This window comes from Fulvia fulva, chromosome 2, assembly GCF_020509005.1.
Source record: "Fulvia fulva chromosome 2, complete sequence".
NCBI lineage: Eukaryota > Fungi > Ascomycota > Dothideomycetes > Mycosphaerellales > Mycosphaerellaceae > Fulvia > Fulvia fulva.
Genome location: NC_063013.1, coordinates 6,625,954 through 6,646,418, shown reverse-complemented (window position 1 = coordinate 6,646,418; position 20,465 = coordinate 6,625,954). Strand labels below are relative to the sequence as shown.

Genomic DNA, 20,465 nt, shown 5'->3' with positions numbered 1-20,465 from the left:
AATGGTTCATCATGATCGTACTCGGGTCGGCTGCGCTGTCCAGCTCAAGTTCGATTTCTTGGATTTCCAGTATTAACCATGTCCAGCCAGACAGAACCAAGCAAATCCAGGGCTTCGGCTGCGCGGTCCAGCTAAGAATCGATCTCTTCAGCTTCCAGTATTGGCCATGTCCAGACAGACCTAGGCTGCTCCAGGCAGAACCAAGCAGATCCAGCGCTACACCCTCAGCTCTTCATTCTCCGGACCACGATTGTCCTTCGTTCGCTCAAACGCAAAGCTCCACACTTTCCTCGCATTCTTCGATTTGAGCCCTCCATCAGACGAGCTCTTGATGCCCATATGCTGCAATACTGGCGGCTGAAGTGCCCATCGATCCAACCCATGCTCGTCGGCATATTGCTCTACCCGCATGTCGAAGAAGAGCCCACTCTCGCCAGAGAGCATGTCAAGCAGAGCAGGAATTTCTGGTCTGTTGAAGACTAGACCTTGAGAGCAGCAGCCGTACTTGTCCATCTTATGCACTCCATTGGCGAAGGGAAATATGGTGACTCGTCCAGCGAGGAAGAAGAGCGTGATGCAAAGTGGTGCGCAAATGCAGCATAGACTGATCACTAGGATGTTGCTGATGTAGGCCCGAGACTTGGGGGCAAAAAGGTGTGTTGCAAGCAGCGACAGGGCTACGCTGGCGATGAGCAGAAGTGACCAGGCCACATGCTCGAATAGATCTCCGTCGTTCCAGCCAAAGTACGTCTCGGTGTAGAAGAGTCGCAAGTATAACCATTCGCTTGTAGTAATCTTGGATGTGATCCGATCAAGACCGGCCATAGTCCTCCTCAACCAGCCACTGCTTGCTAGCACGTCGTCCTCGATCAAAGCCACGTAGGGAGCACCGGTCGCGTGGCAGGCGTTGAGAAGGTAGCGATAGTCGAAGGCGCTCTTGTGCTGATCGTCCATGTTCCCCAGTCTCTGTAGCTCATCAGTCGGTAAATCGTAAAGCAGTGTCGTGTCAACGAGCTCGGTGAGCCACGGTTTACGATAAGCTGGGTGGTCTGCTGGGTCGAGCTCGGCGATGAACACGATCAAATTGATGCGATTCCTTTCGGAGACTCTGAGACCTTCTAGGAGAGAGCCAAGTGCTGTCCGTAGGTACTGCGCACCTTTCCTCGCGACTGTCGGCACGCCAATGCAAAGTTCCGGAAGGGTAGTGTTCGAGGCAGAATAGTGATCCAGTGAGCTCGATGTAGCATTAGCCAAGAATTTCTCGGTCTGATACCACCGCACTTCTGAATACTGCGGCAGGTATGCTGCGTCGGGGTTGAAGAATTTGGATGTTGGGTCCCGCCAGGCGAGATTTCGTAGTACAACCACAGCCGCGATGTACACTGTCGCGAAGATAAAAAGAACCACTTTAGTCGTCATTCGGGACTTTTGCTCTGTACCAGAAGCATGCAGCCATTTTGGTTGCTGCATCATGTCGATTAGTACAAAAAAACCATGTCGAAATGGTCCGGAGCAGTTTGCTCGGTTCTCGAAAGTAAATCGAGGCGCATGCCGAGTATGTATGTTATACCAATACGTCAGCTGTGTCAGCGCGTAGTGACACAGGACAAGCTTGCTAGAATGCCTCTGCCTCGTGCGCGCTGTGCCACGCTGGGCGGTATTTGTGCTGGCAATTCGGCGGTGCTGTCAAGCGCTGCTGCATTAGGATCCACGGCCAATGGCACCATGGTAAGGAGTAAACGTTGACCAAGGAAGGATCAGCCCAAAAGCATCGTGAGTAGAATTGTGGTATTCCTATCACGAGATGTGAAGCTACCAATGACGCAGCGAGCGCGTGACTTTAGCGTACACCGGTCTGTGTAGCACGGTGTATTCCTGGGAGGGGATGTAGCGGGAAGGAAGTGGCTTGGAGAAGCAATGCCGATCGATGTCCGTATACCGCAAAGCTGGCTCGCGCCAAGACTCGTGCTCGGTATGAAGCTTCGGCAGGATTTGGCACTTGGCCAGTTTGGCCTGATGATGAAAAGGAACGCCAGGTGGCAGAATTGTTCTAAAGGCTTTGCAGCAGAATAGTGTCGGCCATGTTCTTCCATCCACGCATCGCGATCGAGGGACACTCTTTTCCGAGTGTGCTCAAAACGCTCGGAGGTTGGCATTGAGATTTGGTTCCATAATCCGGACAGCAATCGCGAGGGACTCATCATCTGCCACTCGTCCACTGACAGTGGCAGGTCTCGGAGCTGTTAGCAGAGGCCGACTCGGAGAGAGTTATGATGATGGGATCGCCTTGCTCGTTTCCAACCCAACTCGCCTCCATGGTATCCACAACCTGATACTGCTGACAATGAGGCACGACGTCGGCGGTAGGCAATCGTTGCTCCTTGATCTCCACGAGAAGAGGATATTGGTCCAGTTCGCTCCATTGAATGTTTATATTCACTGCTGCACGAGATGTGTACGTGACAATCGAAGAGGCTGCAGACACGGTCGAGGCCACCGGAGCGGACGTTGCTGATGCTCTACTGCTCGTTGTTGAGTTGCTCTCGAGGGCTGGTCTGTCGGCATAGATGAAGGTCTCTATGGAAGTGTTGTTGAAAACGCACATCCAGAATCTCTCACCCGAAGCAGGTTGCACTGTAGCGCTCTTGTTCGATAGCAGGTCGGTGTTGCGGTCGACAGCTCGTATTGCGTCTGGGGCCAGGTTCTGCAGCTCACTATCCGGCACAACGACGACTTTATCGTAGTATTGCTGAAAGTAGTAGGCGGGTCCATCTTCAATATCATCGTTGTCCTGTACCGTCATGGAAGCGCCCAAGGATACGTTCATGCTGGGAGCCCAAGCACCGTACGAAACCTGCGTGCTGTTACTCGCAGAAAAGATGTTGGCACCGAATGCAGTCCCAGCTCGGCTTTGTACCACAATTCCAATATCAGGAGTCCGAGATAGATCACAGTCCCATGCTACTTGCTCTGATTCATCAGGCAGACAGGCTGCTTGCGATTCCTCGGCACGGCTGAGAGCCAGAGCGTATGTCCCGCTCGGAGGCGTGGTACTAGATGACGGCACAGAGCTGACGTCCACACTTCCATGTTCATCATCTCTCGGTCGGTGTAGAGCAATTCCCAGTTCGACGCCCAGGCCAATCGCAAGTATGCCAAGTGTTGCAATGACGACCATCGTCCATCTTGCTTTCCTGTGCTCCTTTAGCCATCGTATAGGCTGTTCTGGTATAGCTGGAATGATCGGCCGATGTAGTACTTCTTTACCACACTCCAAATCAAGTGCTTCGGGCAGATTCTCTTGCGTGACGACTTCTGGACCTGCATTCGGCACCACTTCCTTCTCTGTCTCGTTTGCAGCCTCTTTGTCGTTGCAAGGCACGACTTCTGGAGCACATGCTGCTGGGTCAACGACCGTAGGGGTCGGTAGCAATAGCGGCAGCCGATCCATGATGGTGTGCTTGAGAGGTGTGAAGGTCGAATCATGTCCACGAGAAACATGTCTGCGTCGCTCCATTTGGTAATGACATCAACGAGGCTCAGCGAGGCGAGGGGCATCTGCAGGCCAGAATAGAAACGCTGTGCGACCTTGGCTGCATATGAGCTGCGCAAATGCTGGAGTAGCTGAATATTCTGAGGGTGTGAGAGAACAGCCGGCACTTGTAGTCATGCTGCTCAACCAAACGACTGATAGCCTCCGGATCCGTTCTGGTGGGCGAGATCCTTTCGTGGATGCTGTGGCGTCTGGTTTTCAACCTCGCAGCGGTACACCGCGAGTGTGTTGGGAGTTCATCCTCAGCCTGATATGATGCCTCATGGTGACGGCGACCCATACGAGTGCCACGGCTGCCCTTATGATCCTCTTGTGCTTCCTCATCCACTCCATATACCGTTTGCACTTGACCAGAAGACCAGGCCAAGGGCCAACCTCTTTGTAGCAATCATGGACGATCTCTTCCTTTGCAACTCTCCTCGTCCAGAGCTTCAGACAAAGCTTCGATCCTGATCGTGTCTGACATGTTCATCTGGGGCCCTATTGATGTGTCTACACTTGTGTCAGCTGTCCAGACGAAAGACGCGGACAATGATCAAGCATTGGAGAAGGAGATTGTGAGGCGGAGTGATCAATTGAAACGGACGCAGTTCGCAGCAGCAGACCAATGCTGTGTTACATTGTGTTCATGCTCATGATCCTCTTTCACTTCGCAGTAGACCATGGGTCGTCACGACCTGCTGATAGGCACATTGTAGTACGTGTCCGCTCTTTCTGTGCCGTCTGCAGTGAAATCCTCCAGGGCTGGACCAATCTGCGTGATGGTCGTGGTTATGGGTGTCGCGGCTACGAAGCATTCGATGCGGCCACGCGGTGAATCAGTAATATCGCCGATTCTTGCATTGGATCCATCGGTCCTAGTAGATAGATCGATACTCGCAGTGCAGTCGAACATACAAGTAGTACATGTAGTACATGTCGTACATGTAGGGAAGGACGTAGAGTGAAAGGTGATGAATCATGCACAACCGCGCTTTCCTCCGAGGTCCAAGCGCTTGCCAAGAGATACACGTGACTTACATTGGCCTCGATATATCTCCTCGCCCAAAGCGACGGTCTGGAACCCATCTGATACATGTACAGTGATGGACAAATTACGTAGACCACTAGAGTCAACGTACATAGATCTTACAAATATCTACTCGCGTATAGTAGTGTTCTGGCTCGCGTGGCTCAAGCAAACGCTGGTCTAACCATAGCGAGAGAGACTTCGACCCTCTACCTATGCCAAGGCACATAGATGGAAAGTGTAGATCGTTCTCCTAGTTGTGCGAGTCTGGATGGTTGATTTCTGTCCACATTCAGACTATCCCACTCAGAACACAATATGAATATTGAGAGTTGAAACACCTGTGGTGTCATAATTGCTCTGTCAATCGACCATCCGTCAAGCTTGATGTAATGATGCGTCTTCCATCGTCAAGGACGATCGTTCTGGCCCAAAGGGCGCAATGAAAAAGACGATAGACCAATGGCTCCAGCCGATATGTGAAGTATCCAGTCGCTCTTGCCCAACTCACAAAGCTCTTCAGGTTAGAGTGATTATTCCTTATGCCTTTCGTTCTACTTTTGCTATACATTACAGTCGACCGAATAATCATAACGGAAAGCTCCCATCCCTCACAACCTCCCATCAATACCTCAACCCCTCCAAATCATACCTCACCAACCGATTCGCGACCAACTGCGTAAACCAAATACCATTCCCCGTCCCCCTCGTAAACGGATTCCCCACGGGCTTCCCATAAATCCCCGTCCCCCCATAAAGCGGCAAACTCACCGGCGTTGCCGCAATAGTCCCCGGCATTACCACCTCAGTAAAATTCTTAAAACTCGGATTAAACACCCCCAGCGTATTCTGCGTGGTGTGGCTGATCCAGACGTTGTCTTGGTAATCTTGGGCGACTTGCTGCGCTGTTGAGCCGACGTTCTCGAGGTAGCAGAGGATTTCTTTCGATTGCTGGTTTACGCTGCAGAGGGAGGAGCCGATGATTGCGGCGAACCAGAGGAGGTTGTCGCCGTTGGGGGCGGTGGTTTCGGCGCGCATGACGATGGGGCCGGCGCCGAGGGGGAGGGGGATGGGGTATTCGGTAATTTCTTGGGTGGCGCGGTCGAGGCGGCCGACTTTTTGGCCTGGGGGTAGGAGGTGTTAGTGGAAGGTGTGAAGAGGGAGAAAGGGGAGGAGTGGACTGACCGACTGTCTCGACGAACCAAACGCCGCCGTCTTTGGCGTAGAAGATGCCGAGTGGGACGGAGAGGAGGGTTGGGACGGGGATGTAGGTGATCCTCTGGGTGTTGTAGTCGAATTTGGCGATTGTGTTCATGGTTGTTTGCGTGAAGTAGACGCCGTCTGGGGCGGTGGTGATGTCGTTGAAAGGCTGGACGTTGCCGATGATTGAGAGAAGGCCTGAGATTGCGTATTAGTATGATGTATTCAGCTTAACAGATCGACAGCAGTGGCTCACCGGGAGGTGTGAATACTTTGATCTCCTCAGTCTCAACATTGAACTGAACAAGCTGGTTCCTGTTGCCGTTGCTGAAGTACATCTTGCCATCATAGCCGTTACGAATCGCGCATGACAGGAAAACTGCTTTGGTCTGGTCTGGCAGTAGGAATGGAAGGGTGACGTTCGGGAAGATTGGAGACGTGAAGGGAATATCGAACTCCTTGAGAGCGCCAGTCTTGTAGTTGTATCGAGTAATCTTTCCAATCAATGCTTGAACGTAGATGTTGTTGTCTGGGCCTTCGGACACATCGCATGGCAATGACAAGGGCGTGAGCATATCCGTGTATGTGAATCGTGCTGGATCGCCTTGCACGAACTTTGTCGTTCCCGGTGCTGCATTCTGGGCAATTGCTGAGGCCGTCAAGGCCAGCAAGAGAGCGAGTTTGGCCATCGTTGTGTCGTCAGTAGCGATCGAGGTAACAGCAGGAGAGGTTGGAAGGCCCTGAGGTCTACAGTCGGAGTTTATAGTTCAACTGATCGTCACTGTCCACGAATTGCCGGCTCGTGTCGTTTCTTTTGCGAACGGCAATGTCCTCATTGGGTTAGCGGTGCACATGTCGACCGCGAGAGTCTAAACTAGCGTGTCGTCCGAGGCCCTTGCGAGCTGCCAATTGTCTGTCTTCATATTATTTAGTGATACACAGCGGTCATAACACCGGCAGACCTCGAACTGAGGAGGATGCCCAAGATGCTGCGTATGCCATGATCTTGGCTTGACCAGCGAAGCACAATTGAACCAAGCCAGCGCGCCATTCGAAGATCTTGCTTTCTCCGCAGCACAGATAGTGTGTCCAGACGCCAGTGTTGGATCCTGTGAGGTGTGCGGCGTCGCCAATCTCGACCTAAGCCGACATGGTCTGCTGATGAAAGCACATCCTCCACTTCCCACCCTCGAACCTCCAGGTACTCGAACATAGCGCGTCAAACTCGACATCTCGCGGATCGTCATTGGAAGCAGGCGCTCGTGTTGCAATGGCTCGGTAGCTGATGACCGCACCTTCTGGACCCACTGGAGTAACGTCGATGCTCCTAAGGTCGAAGGTCTTCCAAGGCACGAATGCTGATGAATGTAGAATCTCGTGTACTGAAGGCTCTGTGCGGGCAGAGACTTTCATTCCCATGGGGAACATCATGATGCAGTCGCGTGTGAGGAATGGCACGAGATCACTGCCACGGCCTTGGAGAGCTCGCCAGGTCTTTTCTTCCAGCTGGAGGATCTCGTCGTAGAGTGCGGTTGTTGAGGCCATGTCTGTTTTGTTGGTTTATTTATTACTTCTGTGCTGTCTTGATGCGATGTTAGAGGGAAGGAAGGAGGAAGGAGCGACGTGTTGAAATGTCTGTCAAGTCAATCTTGGAAGTTGGCCGGACATGGTTGAAGAGAGAATGACCCCGGAACTGTGGCTGCTGCGTGCAGGGTTCAAGTTCTCCAGGCATCAACCCCGCCATGAGGCACTCGCGCAGCTTCACTTAAGGTAGCTTCTACAGTTCCACCAAGCTCTCGCGTTGTTCCTGCCAACACACGACTTTTCACGACCGCTGCGCGACTGCTCTTTCTTTCCGTGGTGCCTGTCTTTCTGCAGGCGACCACATCACTCTTCACACTGCACAGATTCCCCTCCATCTGCAGCACACCGACATCGACATCGACATCGACATCGCCATCGTCACGAGTACATCCATACACATACAGACATCCCCGCCAGCATCATGTCGTCCAGCACCGTGCCACAGAACCCAACGAGCCATAATGTGGCCTCGTTGCTACCCAAGCTGCACGATGCCGACTGCGACATCCGATTCATGACCCTCAACGACCTGAACAGCATGCTCACCAACGGCAACGCCACATTTCTCGCACACGACTACACCACATGCGCAAAGGTGGTCGACGGCCTGCTCCACACCCTCAACGACACCCACGGAGACGTCCAGCAGCAGGCGCTCAAGTGCCTTGGGCCATTCGTCAACAAAGCACCCGAGGCCATCCTCTGCCCCACCATTGAGAAAGTCAGCACCATCAAGACTGACAGCTCCATCGACACCACCATCCCCGCCCTGTCCCTTCGAGCCATCGTGGTCGCGCTTCCTCACCCAGTGCCGGGCCTACCGAGAAGTCAGAAGCTTCTGGACGCCTACAATGCCGTGAGCAAGGCTCTCATACCGCGTTTGGTGGGCAGAGTCGTCCTTGCACTGCCAAAGCCAGGCCCGCCACCCCCAAAGGGCATGCTGCAGGAGGATCTCGAGACGGGCAACGACAGCAACACGCTCGATGTGTTGGAAGAGGTGGCCAAATGCTTTGGGCCCATGCTACAAGATGCAGAGGTTGACGCTCTGCAACAGATCACCATGACCATACTCGAAGGAGAGCGCTGCGGTACGGTGATGAAGAAGAAGGCCGTGGCCGCATTGGCAGCACTCGCTCCATACTTCAACGACGGCTTGCTGTCGCAACATGTTAGCTCGACGATTGAGAAGCTACGACAACCACATCTCACCAGCCAGCAACGTAAGCTCTACCTTACTGTTTACGGCAGCCTGGCTCGTTCAATACCACAGCAATTCGGTCCATACCTCAAGACGCTTGCGCCGTTTGTGCTGTCTCCACTTAGTCAACTGGAACTTGACCAGCAGCGGCAGGCGGAGCAGGACGCCGAGGGCGAGCGAGATGTTGCCATGGAGGAAGTTCGTGAGGCGGCACTTGTCGCCATCGAGAGCTTCATGAAGTCGTGCGCTCAGGACATGCGTGCATATACCAAGGACGTTGTCGAAGCTTGCCTGCGTTTCCTCAAATACGACCCGAACGTTGCGGACGATGACGATGAGGAGATGGAAGAAGAAGAGGAAGAGGACGATGAGTTCGCTGCCGATGAAGACTTCGAGGAAGAGACGGGTTTCGATGATGAAGATGATGTGAGCTGGAAGGTCCGCAAGAGCTCGGCAAAAGCACTACACGCTGTGGTCGCCACGCTCGACCCCAATGACCCAGCCATATATGGTCAGATCGCTCCAGCCTTGATTGCCCGCTTCAAGGAGAGGGAGGAGAGCGTGCGGAATGAAGTCATCTCAACACTGGCGTTCCTCATCACAAAGTCTGGCTCTAGCGTCGCGTCGAAGCGCGATGAGCACGTCCTCCAGCCACAGAGCAGGAAGAGGAGACGAGGATTTAGTGATTCCCTGGGCTCTGATCTTCATGCTCAGCAGGCTGTCATGAACGGTTACGCATCACCATCTACGCCTCCCCCTGTCGACAACGCCACCAAGGGCCTCGCGAGAATCAATCCTGATGTCGTCAAGGCTGTCTCGAAGCTGCTCAAGTCGAGTACAGTGCCCACCAAGCAGGGTGTGATCTCCCTTCTCAAGGATATGGTCAAGGCTCAACAAGGCGGACTATCCGAGTCTGCTGACCTTGTGATCGATCCTGTGGTGGAAACCATGAGCGGAAGTGCTGGGCCGATTTCAAACGCATCAGGCAATGTCCTTCGAGTTGAGGCCCTTGGTCTTCTGCGCGCTATCGCCGAGATGCACTCGAGCAAGGTCATCCAGCCCCATCTCAAGAAGATTATCCCCGCCCTCGTGGCTGCTGCGAAGGACCGTTTTGCTAGAGTCTCTACGGAAGCATTCGCTACCATTGAGGTCTACATCAAGGCGCTGACACCACCGCGTTCTGCGGCAAGCATGACTGGCGATGTACTCACCAAGCTCTACCAGGTCATCACCAATCGTATCTCTGCACAAGATACCGACACAGACGTGCGGAGAAAGGCTGTGCAAGCACTCGGTCTACTCATTGGTCGCACATCCGGCGCAAGTGCTTCGAGTCTGCTTTCACAGGACGATCGGTTTGCCGGTCAGCAGCTCATTGCGGACCGACTCAAGAACGAGCTCACGCGCCTCGCCTGCGTTCGTGCTGTAGACACAATAGCCGTCCTGGCGCAGAGCAAGAAAGACTTCAAGCCGGACTTCATCGAGGCAGCTTCGCTCGAGCTTGGCGCGCAGCTCCGCAAGTCTGATCGGGCTCTTCGCGGCGCTAGCTTGAGCGCACTGCGAATGCTCGCTATCAACTCTGCATCGCGCGAGTGCATTAGCGACAAAGCTGTGAGCGAGCTTGTCGAGCTACTCGTACCGCTCCTGGGAACTCAGGACCTGCATATGATGGCACCCGCTCTTGTTGTTCTGGCAGCTTTCGCCAAAGACAGGCCTGCTCTGGTGGCGATTCCCAGTGTCATCAACGGAATCTGCACCATTGTACAGTCGCCACTCTCAGGTCCTGCACTCGACTCCCTCATCACTTGTGTAGAGGCCATCGGGCACGCCGGCGCCGGTCAAGGTCTGATGTCAGCTCTGCTTGATGTTGCGACTCAAGGCGATACCGATGTAACAGGCCAGGTCATTGGTACTCTTCTTGTCTCTGGTGGCAGCAGCATTGGTGTAGGCCTCGATGCGTTCGCCGAGGAGCTTGAGCAGACGCAAGAGTCGAAGAGATGCCTTGCACTCTCCGTGATGGGCGAGGCAGGACTTCGACTGGGTACCACCAGCCCTCTGCCGCCCAGCAGCTTCGTGCCCTACTTCGACGACTCGTCTGAGAAGGTCAAATTGGCGGCTGCAGTCGCACTTGGTCGTGCTGGTGCTGGTCACGTCCAGAATTACTTGCCATCAATTCTGAACGCCATGGCTCAAGGTCGCCAATATCTTCTACTGCACTCGGTCAAGGAACTGCTGCAGCACAATAACGCAGAAGACGAGATCCGTCCGTACACCAAGAAGCTGTGGGACAACGTTATCGCCTTCGGTCAGGCGGAAGATAACAAAGTTGTTGGAGCTGAAGTCATTGGCCGACTTGCCATTATCGATCCTGCTTCGTATCTGCCACAGCTACAGAGCTATTTATCCAATCAGAACCCTATCATTCGCGGCATGGTCATCTCAGCACTTCGCTACGTCTTCTCGGACACGGATAGCGCGTACAACGGCAATGTCCAGGCATCTGCGGTCCCCATGCTTGCCACCATGCTCAGCGAACCACTACTAGAGAACCAGCGTCTTGCTCTGGCAACCTTCAGTGGTGCTTTGCAACACAAGCCTGATTTGGTCCTGCCGCATCTGTCTGAACTGCTGCCGCCAGTAATGCAGGCGACGGTTATTCGGCCAGAGCTCATTCGCGAAGTGCAGATGGGACCATTCAAGCACAAGGTGGACGATGGACTCGAGATGCGAAAGGCCGCCTACGAGTCATTGTATGCCTTACTGGATTCGCCTGCTTCCCGTGCTCGTCTCGACATCTCGACCTACTACGATCGTGTTGTGGCTGGTGTTGGCGATGAGCATGAGATTAAGATTCTTTGCTGTCTGGTGCTTGGCAAGCTCATTAACATTGCTCCAACAGAGTCGCAACGCCGTCTCGATGCCTTGGCTCAGCAGTTCCGCAACGTTCTCGCGTTCAAGCCAAAGGACACTGCTGTCAAGCAGGAGCTCGAGAAACTCGCGGAACAGCAGAAGGCAGTGGTCAAGGTCTCTGTACTGTTCAACAAGAATTTTGCCAACGAGAGCGCTGATGGCAGTCGTGCCTGGAAGGACTATTCGGACTGGGTCAGGAAGGATTTCACTAATCTAGTCAAGGCTGCAGAGGACGAGCTCCGAAGCAGCTCTTAGGAGGGAGACTTGACGCGGCTCGATAGGCTTAGGGCAGCAAATCCTCAGCATTGGCGGGGTGAGGTGACTTTAAAGGTCGGGTCGGATGGCTACATGGAAATGTCAACACAGCCACCCGATGGAGTTGAGGCCAAGACCATTGATGGAATCCGGCTTCAGCAGCTTTGGCTGACTTACTATCCGATGCCGTCTTGGTATATGACACCTGCTCGTGTGCAGCAACGAGATGAGTTCTTGCAAAAGGCGCGGAAGATAATACAACGTGAAGACAAGCGGCAGCAGACAAGTCACCAGCAACGACAAGTAGCGGAGAATGCTATAGCGGAAGATGGTGCCGTCATAGCGGTTCACGGGCATCTACCTGAACGGCCACGGCCAACTACGGCGAATCCTCGTTCGCAGAAAGGTCCAGATCGTCTCGCATCACTTGTTACTCACCAACGTGCTGTTGCTCAAAGGCAAGCATCATCGGTGCACACACCGCGTGCTGCGCCGCCACAGCCTCAGCCCTCTGCAGCACGATTCCCAGATTACCCACCACCCCAGCCCCCACAAGCACAACCTCCTGCATCTTTGGACGCCCGCCGGGAGCAGTTCCTCCAGTACCAACGCCGCTTTCGGCAGGCTCAGCAGCAGCAGTCGCAGCAGTATGCTCTTGCACATGCCCAGGCTCGGCAGCAGAATCAACGTCCACCAGCTGAAGTTGATCCTACCACCGTACGGAACCGCCAACGCCAGTACGGGCTAGCGCGCGCTAGTGTCTTCACCCCGGATGAGATTATCGATCTGACGCAGGAAGATGATGATTGAAGAGATGGCCCTGTTTGTTTCGGAGGACGGAAGGCACCAAAGCGCTATACCCACTGTGGATGAGAACGGAGGCGAGATGGAGGACTTTCTGATGGTGCTTCAGGCTTTTCATGGATAGCTAGCGCTCTCGTTCGTTCTCTGATCTGTCTATCGCTCGCACACTTACTATCCCTCGTTGAAGCATCCGGAACCATTCTCTGTGCACCAGGTCGCTTCAACGTGTCGGTGGGTCTGGATAGATGAACGGGTGATGAGGTGAGACGTTCCCTGATCGCAGGTGCTCTTGTGACATGCGCTAATCTTTGATCTATGCCACGAGCCTACTTGATCCTGGACTCCATTTGTCGACTCGCCACTGTATTAGAGAAACCGACCGTGCAGATGAGGTACGTGAACATGCTACTCTCATCGACCTGCCTGCAGTCTCTCCGGCGTCAGAGGCTCAAGACCTGCTCTTTCTTCCAGGCTTTGTTCCGCGTCTGCGGTCCTGGCCTTCGAACTCTTTTTGTTGTGGTCGTTCTCTTTCTTTGGGGGTATCGAATATCTGATTGCTGGGAAGCTGGAGATGAATGAAATGGCTTTGGGGTAGGTGATGTAAGAGTTGGACGTATGGTGGAGTGTCTGGACTTGATGAAGTGTTAGGTCTTGTTTCGGTATACTGTGTTGAGGGTGAGTATATGGTGGACTGGGACAGTCGTCTTTTGTGACTGGGTTGATCTTGATGTTGGACTCCGCGCGATGCACTCTGAGCCAAGCTGGATTTCTGGCGAGCTTACTACCTTGGTCGCAGTCTCAGCATGGCATTCTGCTCCCCGGACAGGCTTTGGCTGTGATCTATCAACCGATCTGGATGTTCGTACGCTTGGAGCTGGCATTTCCGCATCTGTTCCCCTGGGTGTGCTTTGACGATTTGGCTCTTGACTGGGCTGTCATCAACACGGATCTTTTCCTCTGGGAGTCCTTTCACGACCTGGCTCATGACTCTGGGCTCGCATCAACACATGCTGCACATGCTGCTTTCCGGTCGGCATACCACGGCTCTCGCAATGGCGAAGGTGCGTGACCAGTCCTCGCGGGCGAAACGTCGCAGGTTTGGATGGACTGAAGGGTTCTTGAGACTCTCCTTCTACTGCTCTTGCTACTCTCGACATCATCCCCTCCCTTCCCTCATTCGACTACCAAGAGCAGCATCCAACACATTCCACCACCGACAGCCCGCTCAGACAACCAAAAAGGCTGGAGTCTCTTTCCAGGCCGGCACCCCAACCTTCGAGCTACGCCATATCAGGCTGTCAGTGCGATACTGCTACAGCGGTCCTGTGCAGCACATAGCTTTCCAGCACAGGGGACTGACTACAGTATCGGCTCACACACCTTCCACGAACCGACACTCCGGGGCATCTACAATCTCACGTGTTAGCTGCGAGGAGCACAAGCAAATCTACACGTCTCGCAACTCGCGAGAGACACAAGCCCGGCTTAGCAGGCACTTTGAGACCCGGTGCACGAGCAGCAGCAGGTTCTTAAGCCTACTCTCCTCCCTCCCCTTTACCACAACATCATCCCTCATCCACACCACCCCCTCCTCTCCTTTCCACCAACACAGACACACACCACAGCACAACACCAACAGTATCGGCACTGGACTACCTGGTAGCAAACCAGTGTCATACTAAGTCCCAAGGCTGTGCCATATCAGCCTGGAACCTAATCTGCTCTGATCAGGGTCCCGACTCCAAGCCTCACATGCTGGTCAGCCTGGTGCTGATCAGTAGCAAGAACACCTTTTGCTACAGGGGTCAGTCCTGAGAGGAAGATCCTTCAACTGCTAGGTCTTACGTCCAGGATCAGCACACTGCGCACAATACAGCAGTACGAAGACATCTTACCAAAGATTTCCCACCACGAAGACCACAAGCATCATGGCAGTCTCTCTGCGCAAGATACTTCTTTTGGGAGCTGCGGCTGTTGGCACAGCATCTGCAGCTATCATGGCCACGCCTTCAGAAGTCACTCCAGCTCGAAGCTACACCAAGACCCACGTCACAATTCTGGAGAAGAGAGCTTGCCAGACTTACACGTTTGCTGGACCAGCTCCCTGCCTCTCGAGCTCCTGCTCCCAAGAGTTTCTGACCACCAGCGTGTGTGACGATGTTGCGCCATACCCTGGCGCCACAGGGACGCAGTTCGAAATCACTACTGCTACGGATGGAAAGCACACCGGTTCGTGGACTTACACTGGTAAGCAGGCCGCGACTGTCTCGGTTCCCAACCCAAGCGGCTTGGCCGAACATCCAGCTCAGGAGAATTGGACTTTCCAGCTCACGGATGAACTGAAAGGAAAGATCATCGACGCTCTCAACGATGCCTGCGCAAATTCGGGCCAGTTCAGCCCGGACAAAGTACGCCGTGATCCCGGAACCCCAATCTGCAATGTTCAACAGCTGGGGGCCCTCGAGGCTGGCTACGGATATGATCAAGGCCCAGATTCACTCGTTCTCCTGTTCCAACCAATCATCATAGCAGCTGGCGGTGTTGGGTACGCCATGGAAGTAGGTCAGGCGTATGCGCGGAGGGCACATGCGATCACCAACATTCGTGGTGTTTTGGCCACTGTGGCTGCCGTCGCAATGGTCTACCAACTTGGCGAAGTAGGCTACCTGACAAATCAGCTCGAAGTTCCACCAAACATCATCAACGATGTCATCGAAGACTCGAACAATCACGTCGACATCCCAGATGCTGAGCATGACGGCGGGGGTGGCAATGGGGGCGGCTCAGAGGAAGAAGGTAAATCATGCCCGATCGATGCGACAATCAACCCGGACGACGACCAAGGTCAGGATGGCAATCCTCCTGATGATATCCAGAACCCCTTGGGGGGTGGCGGTTCGGCTCCAGAAACATGCGCCACAACCATCTTAGCACCAACACCCATCTGCACACTGACGCGTCAGTCCAACAATCCGTACAGACCTAGCCAGCAATGCCTGTGTCCTGACAATGGCAGCACACGAACGGTCTCAGCAAGCACATCCACAATTACAACCTGCGATGGCAACGGGAGTGGGACTCACATCGACGTGTGCCCCTGGACGACTCCACCCCCGACGTCGATGGACGTCCCAATCTGCCAGACTTCTACACAGTCAGGATTCTGTACTCCGACAGTTCGACCCAAGTCGTGGAACCTCCCAGAGACGACGCCATCGCACTATTGCGCATGCTCAAGCAAAGGCATGGACAAGGCGGAGCTGTACTATCCAAGCACTGCTGTAGTGGAAGTCTGCTCGGAGGGACAAGCCGACAGAGTCTCGAAGACCAAGACTCTGGTCTGTCCCTACACTACTACGCCTCCGACTGCTTCCAAGATCTCGTTCCCCGCACCTGCCACTAAGACATACGCGGGTGGTGAATATCCGGAAGTGAACGTCCTGAAGCCGTTCTGTAATAAGTTCAAACTCACGGACTACGGAAAGGATTACACCAACGGCTATTCCCAACTTGGTCTAGAGGAGAAGGTCAAGGACTTCTGCAAGAAGGCAGCAGATCGCAACGACGAGTTCGGGCCCGACGACGTCGAGCGCAGCATGTACCGCCACTACGTGATGAAGGGCAGTATGCCAGACCCAAACAAGAACGGCGAGATTGTCAACCAGGCATTTCCGGAGGGACCCAAGGCTGAGAACGTGGCCCTCTTCGCTCATTACGAGGAGAAAGCTTGCCCGGTCGGCGACGACACTAAGGTCTTCAAGTTCAAGGGCAACGAGGCGAAATGCCAGCAGAACCTGATCGCAGCTGCAGTGGAGTGTAAGTCAGGATCTCATTGTGACTGGTGACCGGAGACTAATGAAATTTTTACAGGTCAATTCTTCAAGCGCGGACATGACATGACACACCAGTATACCTTTTACCCTGGAGGTGGACGTTATGCCGATTGCATGTGGTGGGAGATCTCGGCGGAGCTCAAGTTCAGCTACGAGAGCGATGTTGATTCGATCAACCCATGATCTGGCCTGGGTAAGTCAGCATCGAAGAGTTCAAAGTACGGGCAGCATGCTAACTTCAAAACCTAGATCTTTTTACATTTCTGAATCGTTACGAAAAGCAGTCGTGGGTCGGGGGCTACACGACGAAGAGGTTGACAATGGATTTGCGAGCATAACAAGCGAGCAGAGCGATATACACTAGACTTTGGGTTTCTTGCTTTCTACACAAACTTAGCGACTCACATACCAACCCAAGACCCCATGCCCCCCATCAATGGATATCTTTCCCTTCCCCCTTCCCAACTCCCACCACCACACCCCCATCCCATTCCATCCTCTACGACCACGTCAAAATCGGCTTAATCGTCTCACCCGTGTGCATCTCATGCATCGCCTCACTAAACTTCTCCGCCGGCATCAACTTCATCAACTTGTCAATCGGAAACCTGCCCTCCCTATACCACTGAATCATCTTGGGCACAAACTCCGGCGGGTACGCCCCTCCCTCAATAGCCCCAATCCACTGCTTCCCAGCAACCATGAACTCAAAGCCGACAACGCTGCCGAGCGTGTAATCGAAGGGAGGCGAGCCGACTTGGATGTATTTCCCGCGGTTGCGCACGAATTGCATGCCCGCGTCCATCAGGACGGGAGCGCCGGTGGTGTCGATGACGATGTTGGGGCCGACGCCGTCGGCGACTTCTTGGACTACGTCTTTGAGTGTTTTGCCCTCGCCGAGATTGGAGCCGTCGATTACGTGGGTGGCTCCGAGCTCTTTGGCGAGCTTCATGCGCGATTCGACTTTGTCGATGCCGATGATTTGTCTGCAGCCCATGATTTTCGCACCCATAATGGCGGAGAGACCCACACCTCCCAGGCCCATAATGCAGATGGAGTCTTTCGGGCCTGCGCCAGAGACGTTGACGACTGTGCCGCTGCCGGTTTGAATTCCGCAGCCGAGGGGTGCGAAGAGCTGGAGGTCTTTCTTGTTGTCTACGATTCCTTTCGCGTTGACGATGGAGCATTGCTTGACGATGCTGAAGTTGGCAAAGGAGGATTGGCCGAAGAAGAGGCCGCCGACTTCTGGCTCGCCGGACTTGGAGGCGAGGTGGAAGGCTGGGGCGGGGCCGAAGTTGAGCTCGTTGAAGGAGTTGCAGTTGGACTGGTGGCCTGCTTTGCAGATTTCGCAGTTCTCGCAGAAGGCGAAGGAGCAGAGGACTGGGTCGCCGGCGGCGGCTACTGTGACGCCTGGACCGACCTCTTTCACGTACCCGGAGCCTGCGAGGTCGCTTAGCTGTGTTGGCCGACGTGTCCTCGGGGTTTGTTCATACCTTCATGTCCCAGGATTCTCGGGTAGAAAGCGATTGGAGCTGCTCCACCAGGGATGCCTCCAATCAATGCATCTGTATGGCAGACTCCAGTAGCGACCATCTCGACCAAGAGCTCGCCCTCGTTCAGCGCTCTCAAGCCGACGTCCTCCATCTTCCAGCCGCCATTGTCGTAGGTGTCATGACACACAATCGCCTTGGTGGACGTCATATGGCTTCCGACTCCTTGATACTTTCTCTGCAAATTCTGCTCTTGCTGTTGCCAGATCTTTCTGATAGAAGGAGGGATGTTGTTCGAGGCTCTTCCACTCATGACAGAGAAACAGACGAGTCAACAGGAACGAAAGGTAAACACTAATATACTCCTACCTACCTCTCCTGCAGGAAGCTTGGGTGCGATTGAGGCTTGCCAGCTTGCCATTAACCGCATCAGCCGAACCGAGGGGCTGCGAGTAGACACATGGCAGCTGAGAGGCCATAGGACGAATCATATTTGCGGGCCATGTTGCTTCCTTTCGTGCTAAGATGCGGGTTGTGAAACTTGTGACCTTGATAGTTGGGTGTGGCCCAATGGCCCCCGCATATGGAGCGCTGCGGGGTGAGATGATGCTTTTGGTGGGAGGTGGGCTGTTTGGGGCGAGCACGGCTGCAAAGAACGGGTCCAGCATTCTTAGTTGTAGTGAACGCGCTGCCATGACGGCACAGAAGTCGGATGTGCAGCCTGTCGGGTCGGTGGAGGATCGATGTAGGTGAGGTGAGGTGAGATGGACAGATGCAGGTCGTGCAGAGACAGATGGACGAGCCAAGGGTGACAGACACCCTGGACTGCGAGGTCATCGAGGTTGTGCTTGGCGCTCGGGCAAATCCGATGACATGGCCGCGGACGACTCGGGGAACCGTGAACGGAGGAAAGAGCGACTGATTGGCCTACCTCCTTCATCAGACCGGGTGGGTTGCACAAGCCATGAAATTTTCATGTCGCTTCGCCTTCGCCACCAAATATCGAACGAATATTGAAGGGACTTTGGAGCAGGCGCCTGATAAAAGGAGGTAGTGTTTGGCCGCCGACAACGGCGTGCCTTGCATACACACATATCATGTCATCGATTTGGTGCATAGCAGTATGGCGTCCATCATGGCTGTCTCGATGCAATGTATACTGCACAGCCATAAGCTGATGCCCAGCTATGGCGGACAAGACACCTCCCGGGGACATTGCCACGGCTGAGAGAGGATGCCCTGATCAGCATGGCCAAGAAACACTACACCGCGAAGGAGAGAAGAACATCAACGCCTCAGTCACAATCAAGTCCTCCAACCCAGGCAATGACCACAACAAACCCTCCCCAAAGGCAAAATGGCTTCAGGCGGTGAAAACATTCCTAGCCGACCAATGGATCCTGCTATGCATAGGCTTTGTCATCGCCCTCTCATCCCAAGTCCAAGTACCCTCACCCCAGCAACACACCAAATCCACAGTAATCTCGTACCTCTGCGTCAGCATCATCTTCTTCTCAACCGGCTGCACGCTCGACACGAAAGTCCTGGTCCGCAACTACTCCCGCTGGAAGACCCACCTCTGGGTCCAGGGACAATGTTTCCTCATGTGCTCGGGCTTGATGTTCGCTGTGGTCAGCGCGGCAGCCACTAATAGGGACTTTATGGATCCCGGCTTACTCATTGGCTTGGTCTTTGTCAGTACTGTGCCGACTACGATTGCGAGTAATGTGGTCATGACGCGCCAAGCACATGGCAATACGGAGCTGACGGTGGTGCAAACGACTATTGGCAATTTCATAGGCGTCTTCCTTGCGCCTGCGCTGGTGGCGATGTATGTCACGGTTCCGACGTGGTACAACGAGATTCTCCCTGATTCCACTGGTAACTTCACTGAGATATACCGACGAGTGCTGAAGCAGCTGGGCCTTTCCATCTACGTTCCACTGGTGGCTGGACAGATCGTGCGGTACTTCTTCCCCAAGGCTTGTGACAAAGTCTTTCGACAGTGGAAGTTCAACAAACTGGGTGGCCTATGCATGATCGTGATCGTGTGGTCTACATACGATCAAGCATTTCGCTCTTCTGCATTCGATGGCATACCGCCAAGCAACCTGGTGTTCCTGGTCTTCATCCTGCTGGCGATGTTCTTGGTCTATTTTGCGGTCTCGTGCTTCGTGTCCATGATGTGGTTCTCACAGAAGGATGTTGTGGCCATTACCTATTGCGTGACTGGCAAAGGACCTGCTGTAGGAGTTCCCCTGGCCACGTCCTTCTTCTCTGGCCTGAGTCTGGAGCTGTCGTCCAAGATTCAGGTACCGATCGTGGTCTACCAGGCTATCATGATCGCAGGCGGTAGTATTGCTATTGTCGTGTTTCGTCGCTGGGTGGAAAGGGATGAGGCTCGTCGTAGAGATGTCGAGCAAGTGAATGAAGAGGGCAGGCCAGAATCGTGACCATATGCCACAGCGCGTCGTACAATACCAATCCCATACTTTTCAGGATCTGCCTACAGAGGCCTCATCAATGGCGAAGTACCTCTCGAGTCCTCGAAGCCTGACGCGTTCCATTGTCCACATAGCATCGATTGTTACACATGCTCATTCACTTGACCCGAAGCACATGCAAGCAA

General features: G+C 54.0%; 10 protein-coding genes across 10 annotated transcripts; 4 read left to right on the top strand and 6 right to left on the bottom strand.

Moving 5' to 3' along the window:
• Nucleotides 1–216: 216 nt before the first annotated feature.
• CLAFUR5_03781 (uncharacterized protein) lies at nt 217–1,473 on the bottom strand (the record flags this gene model as incomplete). Its single annotated transcript, XM_047902929.1, has 1 exon — nt 217–1,473. The coding sequence occupies one exon, from the start codon at nt 1,471–1,473 to the stop codon at nt 217–219; it is 1,257 nt and encodes a 418-aa protein (XP_047757747.1).
• A 727-nt stretch (nt 1,474–2,200) lies between these two features.
• CLAFUR5_03780 (uncharacterized protein) lies at nt 2,201–3,451 on the bottom strand (the record flags this gene model as incomplete). Its single annotated transcript, XM_047902928.1, has 1 exon — nt 2,201–3,451. The coding sequence occupies one exon, from the start codon at nt 3,449–3,451 to the stop codon at nt 2,201–2,203; it is 1,251 nt and encodes a 416-aa protein (XP_047757746.1).
• Nucleotides 3,452–5,186: 1,735 nt separating this feature from the next.
• Nucleotides 5,187–6,451, bottom strand: CLAFUR5_03779 (Virginiamycin B lyase; the record flags this gene model as incomplete). Its single annotated transcript, XM_047902927.1, has 3 exons — nt 5,187–5,686; nt 5,748–5,960; nt 6,019–6,451. 3 exons carry the CDS (start codon nt 6,449–6,451, stop codon nt 5,187–5,189), a joined length of 1,146 nt encoding a protein of 381 aa, XP_047758568.1.
• Nucleotides 6,452–6,902: 451 nt separating this feature from the next.
• Nucleotides 6,903–7,307, bottom strand: CLAFUR5_03778 (uncharacterized protein; the record flags this gene model as incomplete). Its single annotated transcript, XM_047902926.1, has 1 exon — nt 6,903–7,307. One exon carries the CDS (start codon nt 7,305–7,307, stop codon nt 6,903–6,905), a length of 405 nt encoding a protein of 134 aa, XP_047758569.1.
• A 460-nt stretch (nt 7,308–7,767) lies between these two features.
• Nucleotides 7,768–11,709, top strand: CLAFUR5_03777 (Cullin-associated NEDD8-dissociated protein 1, C-terminal part; the record flags this gene model as incomplete). Its single annotated transcript, XM_047902925.1, has 1 exon — nt 7,768–11,709. The coding sequence occupies one exon, from the start codon at nt 7,768–7,770 to the stop codon at nt 11,707–11,709; it is 3,942 nt and encodes a 1,313-aa protein (XP_047758562.1).
• Nucleotides 11,710–11,802: 93 nt separating this feature from the next.
• On the top strand, nt 11,803–12,519 carry CLAFUR5_03776 (uncharacterized protein; the record flags this gene model as incomplete). The annotated part of the gene is made up of 1 exon (XM_047902924.1): nt 11,803–12,519. One exon carries the CDS (start codon nt 11,803–11,805, stop codon nt 12,517–12,519), a length of 717 nt encoding a protein of 238 aa, XP_047758563.1.
• A 405-nt stretch (nt 12,520–12,924) lies between these two features.
• On the bottom strand, nt 12,925–13,498 carry CLAFUR5_03775 (uncharacterized protein; the record flags this gene model as incomplete). The annotated part of the gene is made up of 2 exons (XM_047902923.1): nt 12,925–13,177; nt 13,296–13,498. The coding sequence occupies 2 exons, from the start codon at nt 13,496–13,498 to the stop codon at nt 12,925–12,927; spliced, it is 456 nt and encodes a 151-aa protein (XP_047758560.1).
• A 943-nt stretch (nt 13,499–14,441) lies between these two features.
• On the top strand, nt 14,442–16,529 carry CLAFUR5_03774 (uncharacterized protein; the record flags this gene model as incomplete). The annotated part of the gene is made up of 2 exons (XM_047902922.1): nt 14,442–16,329; nt 16,384–16,529. 2 exons carry the CDS (start codon nt 14,442–14,444, stop codon nt 16,527–16,529), a joined length of 2,034 nt encoding a protein of 677 aa, XP_047758561.1.
• Nucleotides 16,530–16,845: 316 nt separating this feature from the next.
• Nucleotides 16,846–18,149, bottom strand: CLAFUR5_03773 (Aryl-alcohol dehydrogenase; the record flags this gene model as incomplete). The annotated part of the gene is made up of 2 exons (XM_047902921.1): nt 16,846–17,786; nt 17,840–18,149. 2 exons carry the CDS (start codon nt 18,147–18,149, stop codon nt 16,846–16,848), a joined length of 1,251 nt encoding a protein of 416 aa, XP_047758566.1.
• Nucleotides 18,150–19,023: 874 nt separating this feature from the next.
• On the top strand, nt 19,024–20,289 carry CLAFUR5_03772 (Solute carrier RCH1; the record flags this gene model as incomplete). The annotated part of the gene is made up of 1 exon (XM_047902920.1): nt 19,024–20,289. One exon carries the CDS (start codon nt 19,024–19,026, stop codon nt 20,287–20,289), a length of 1,266 nt encoding a protein of 421 aa, XP_047758567.1.
• Between the last annotated feature and the right edge of the window lie 176 nt (nt 20,290–20,465).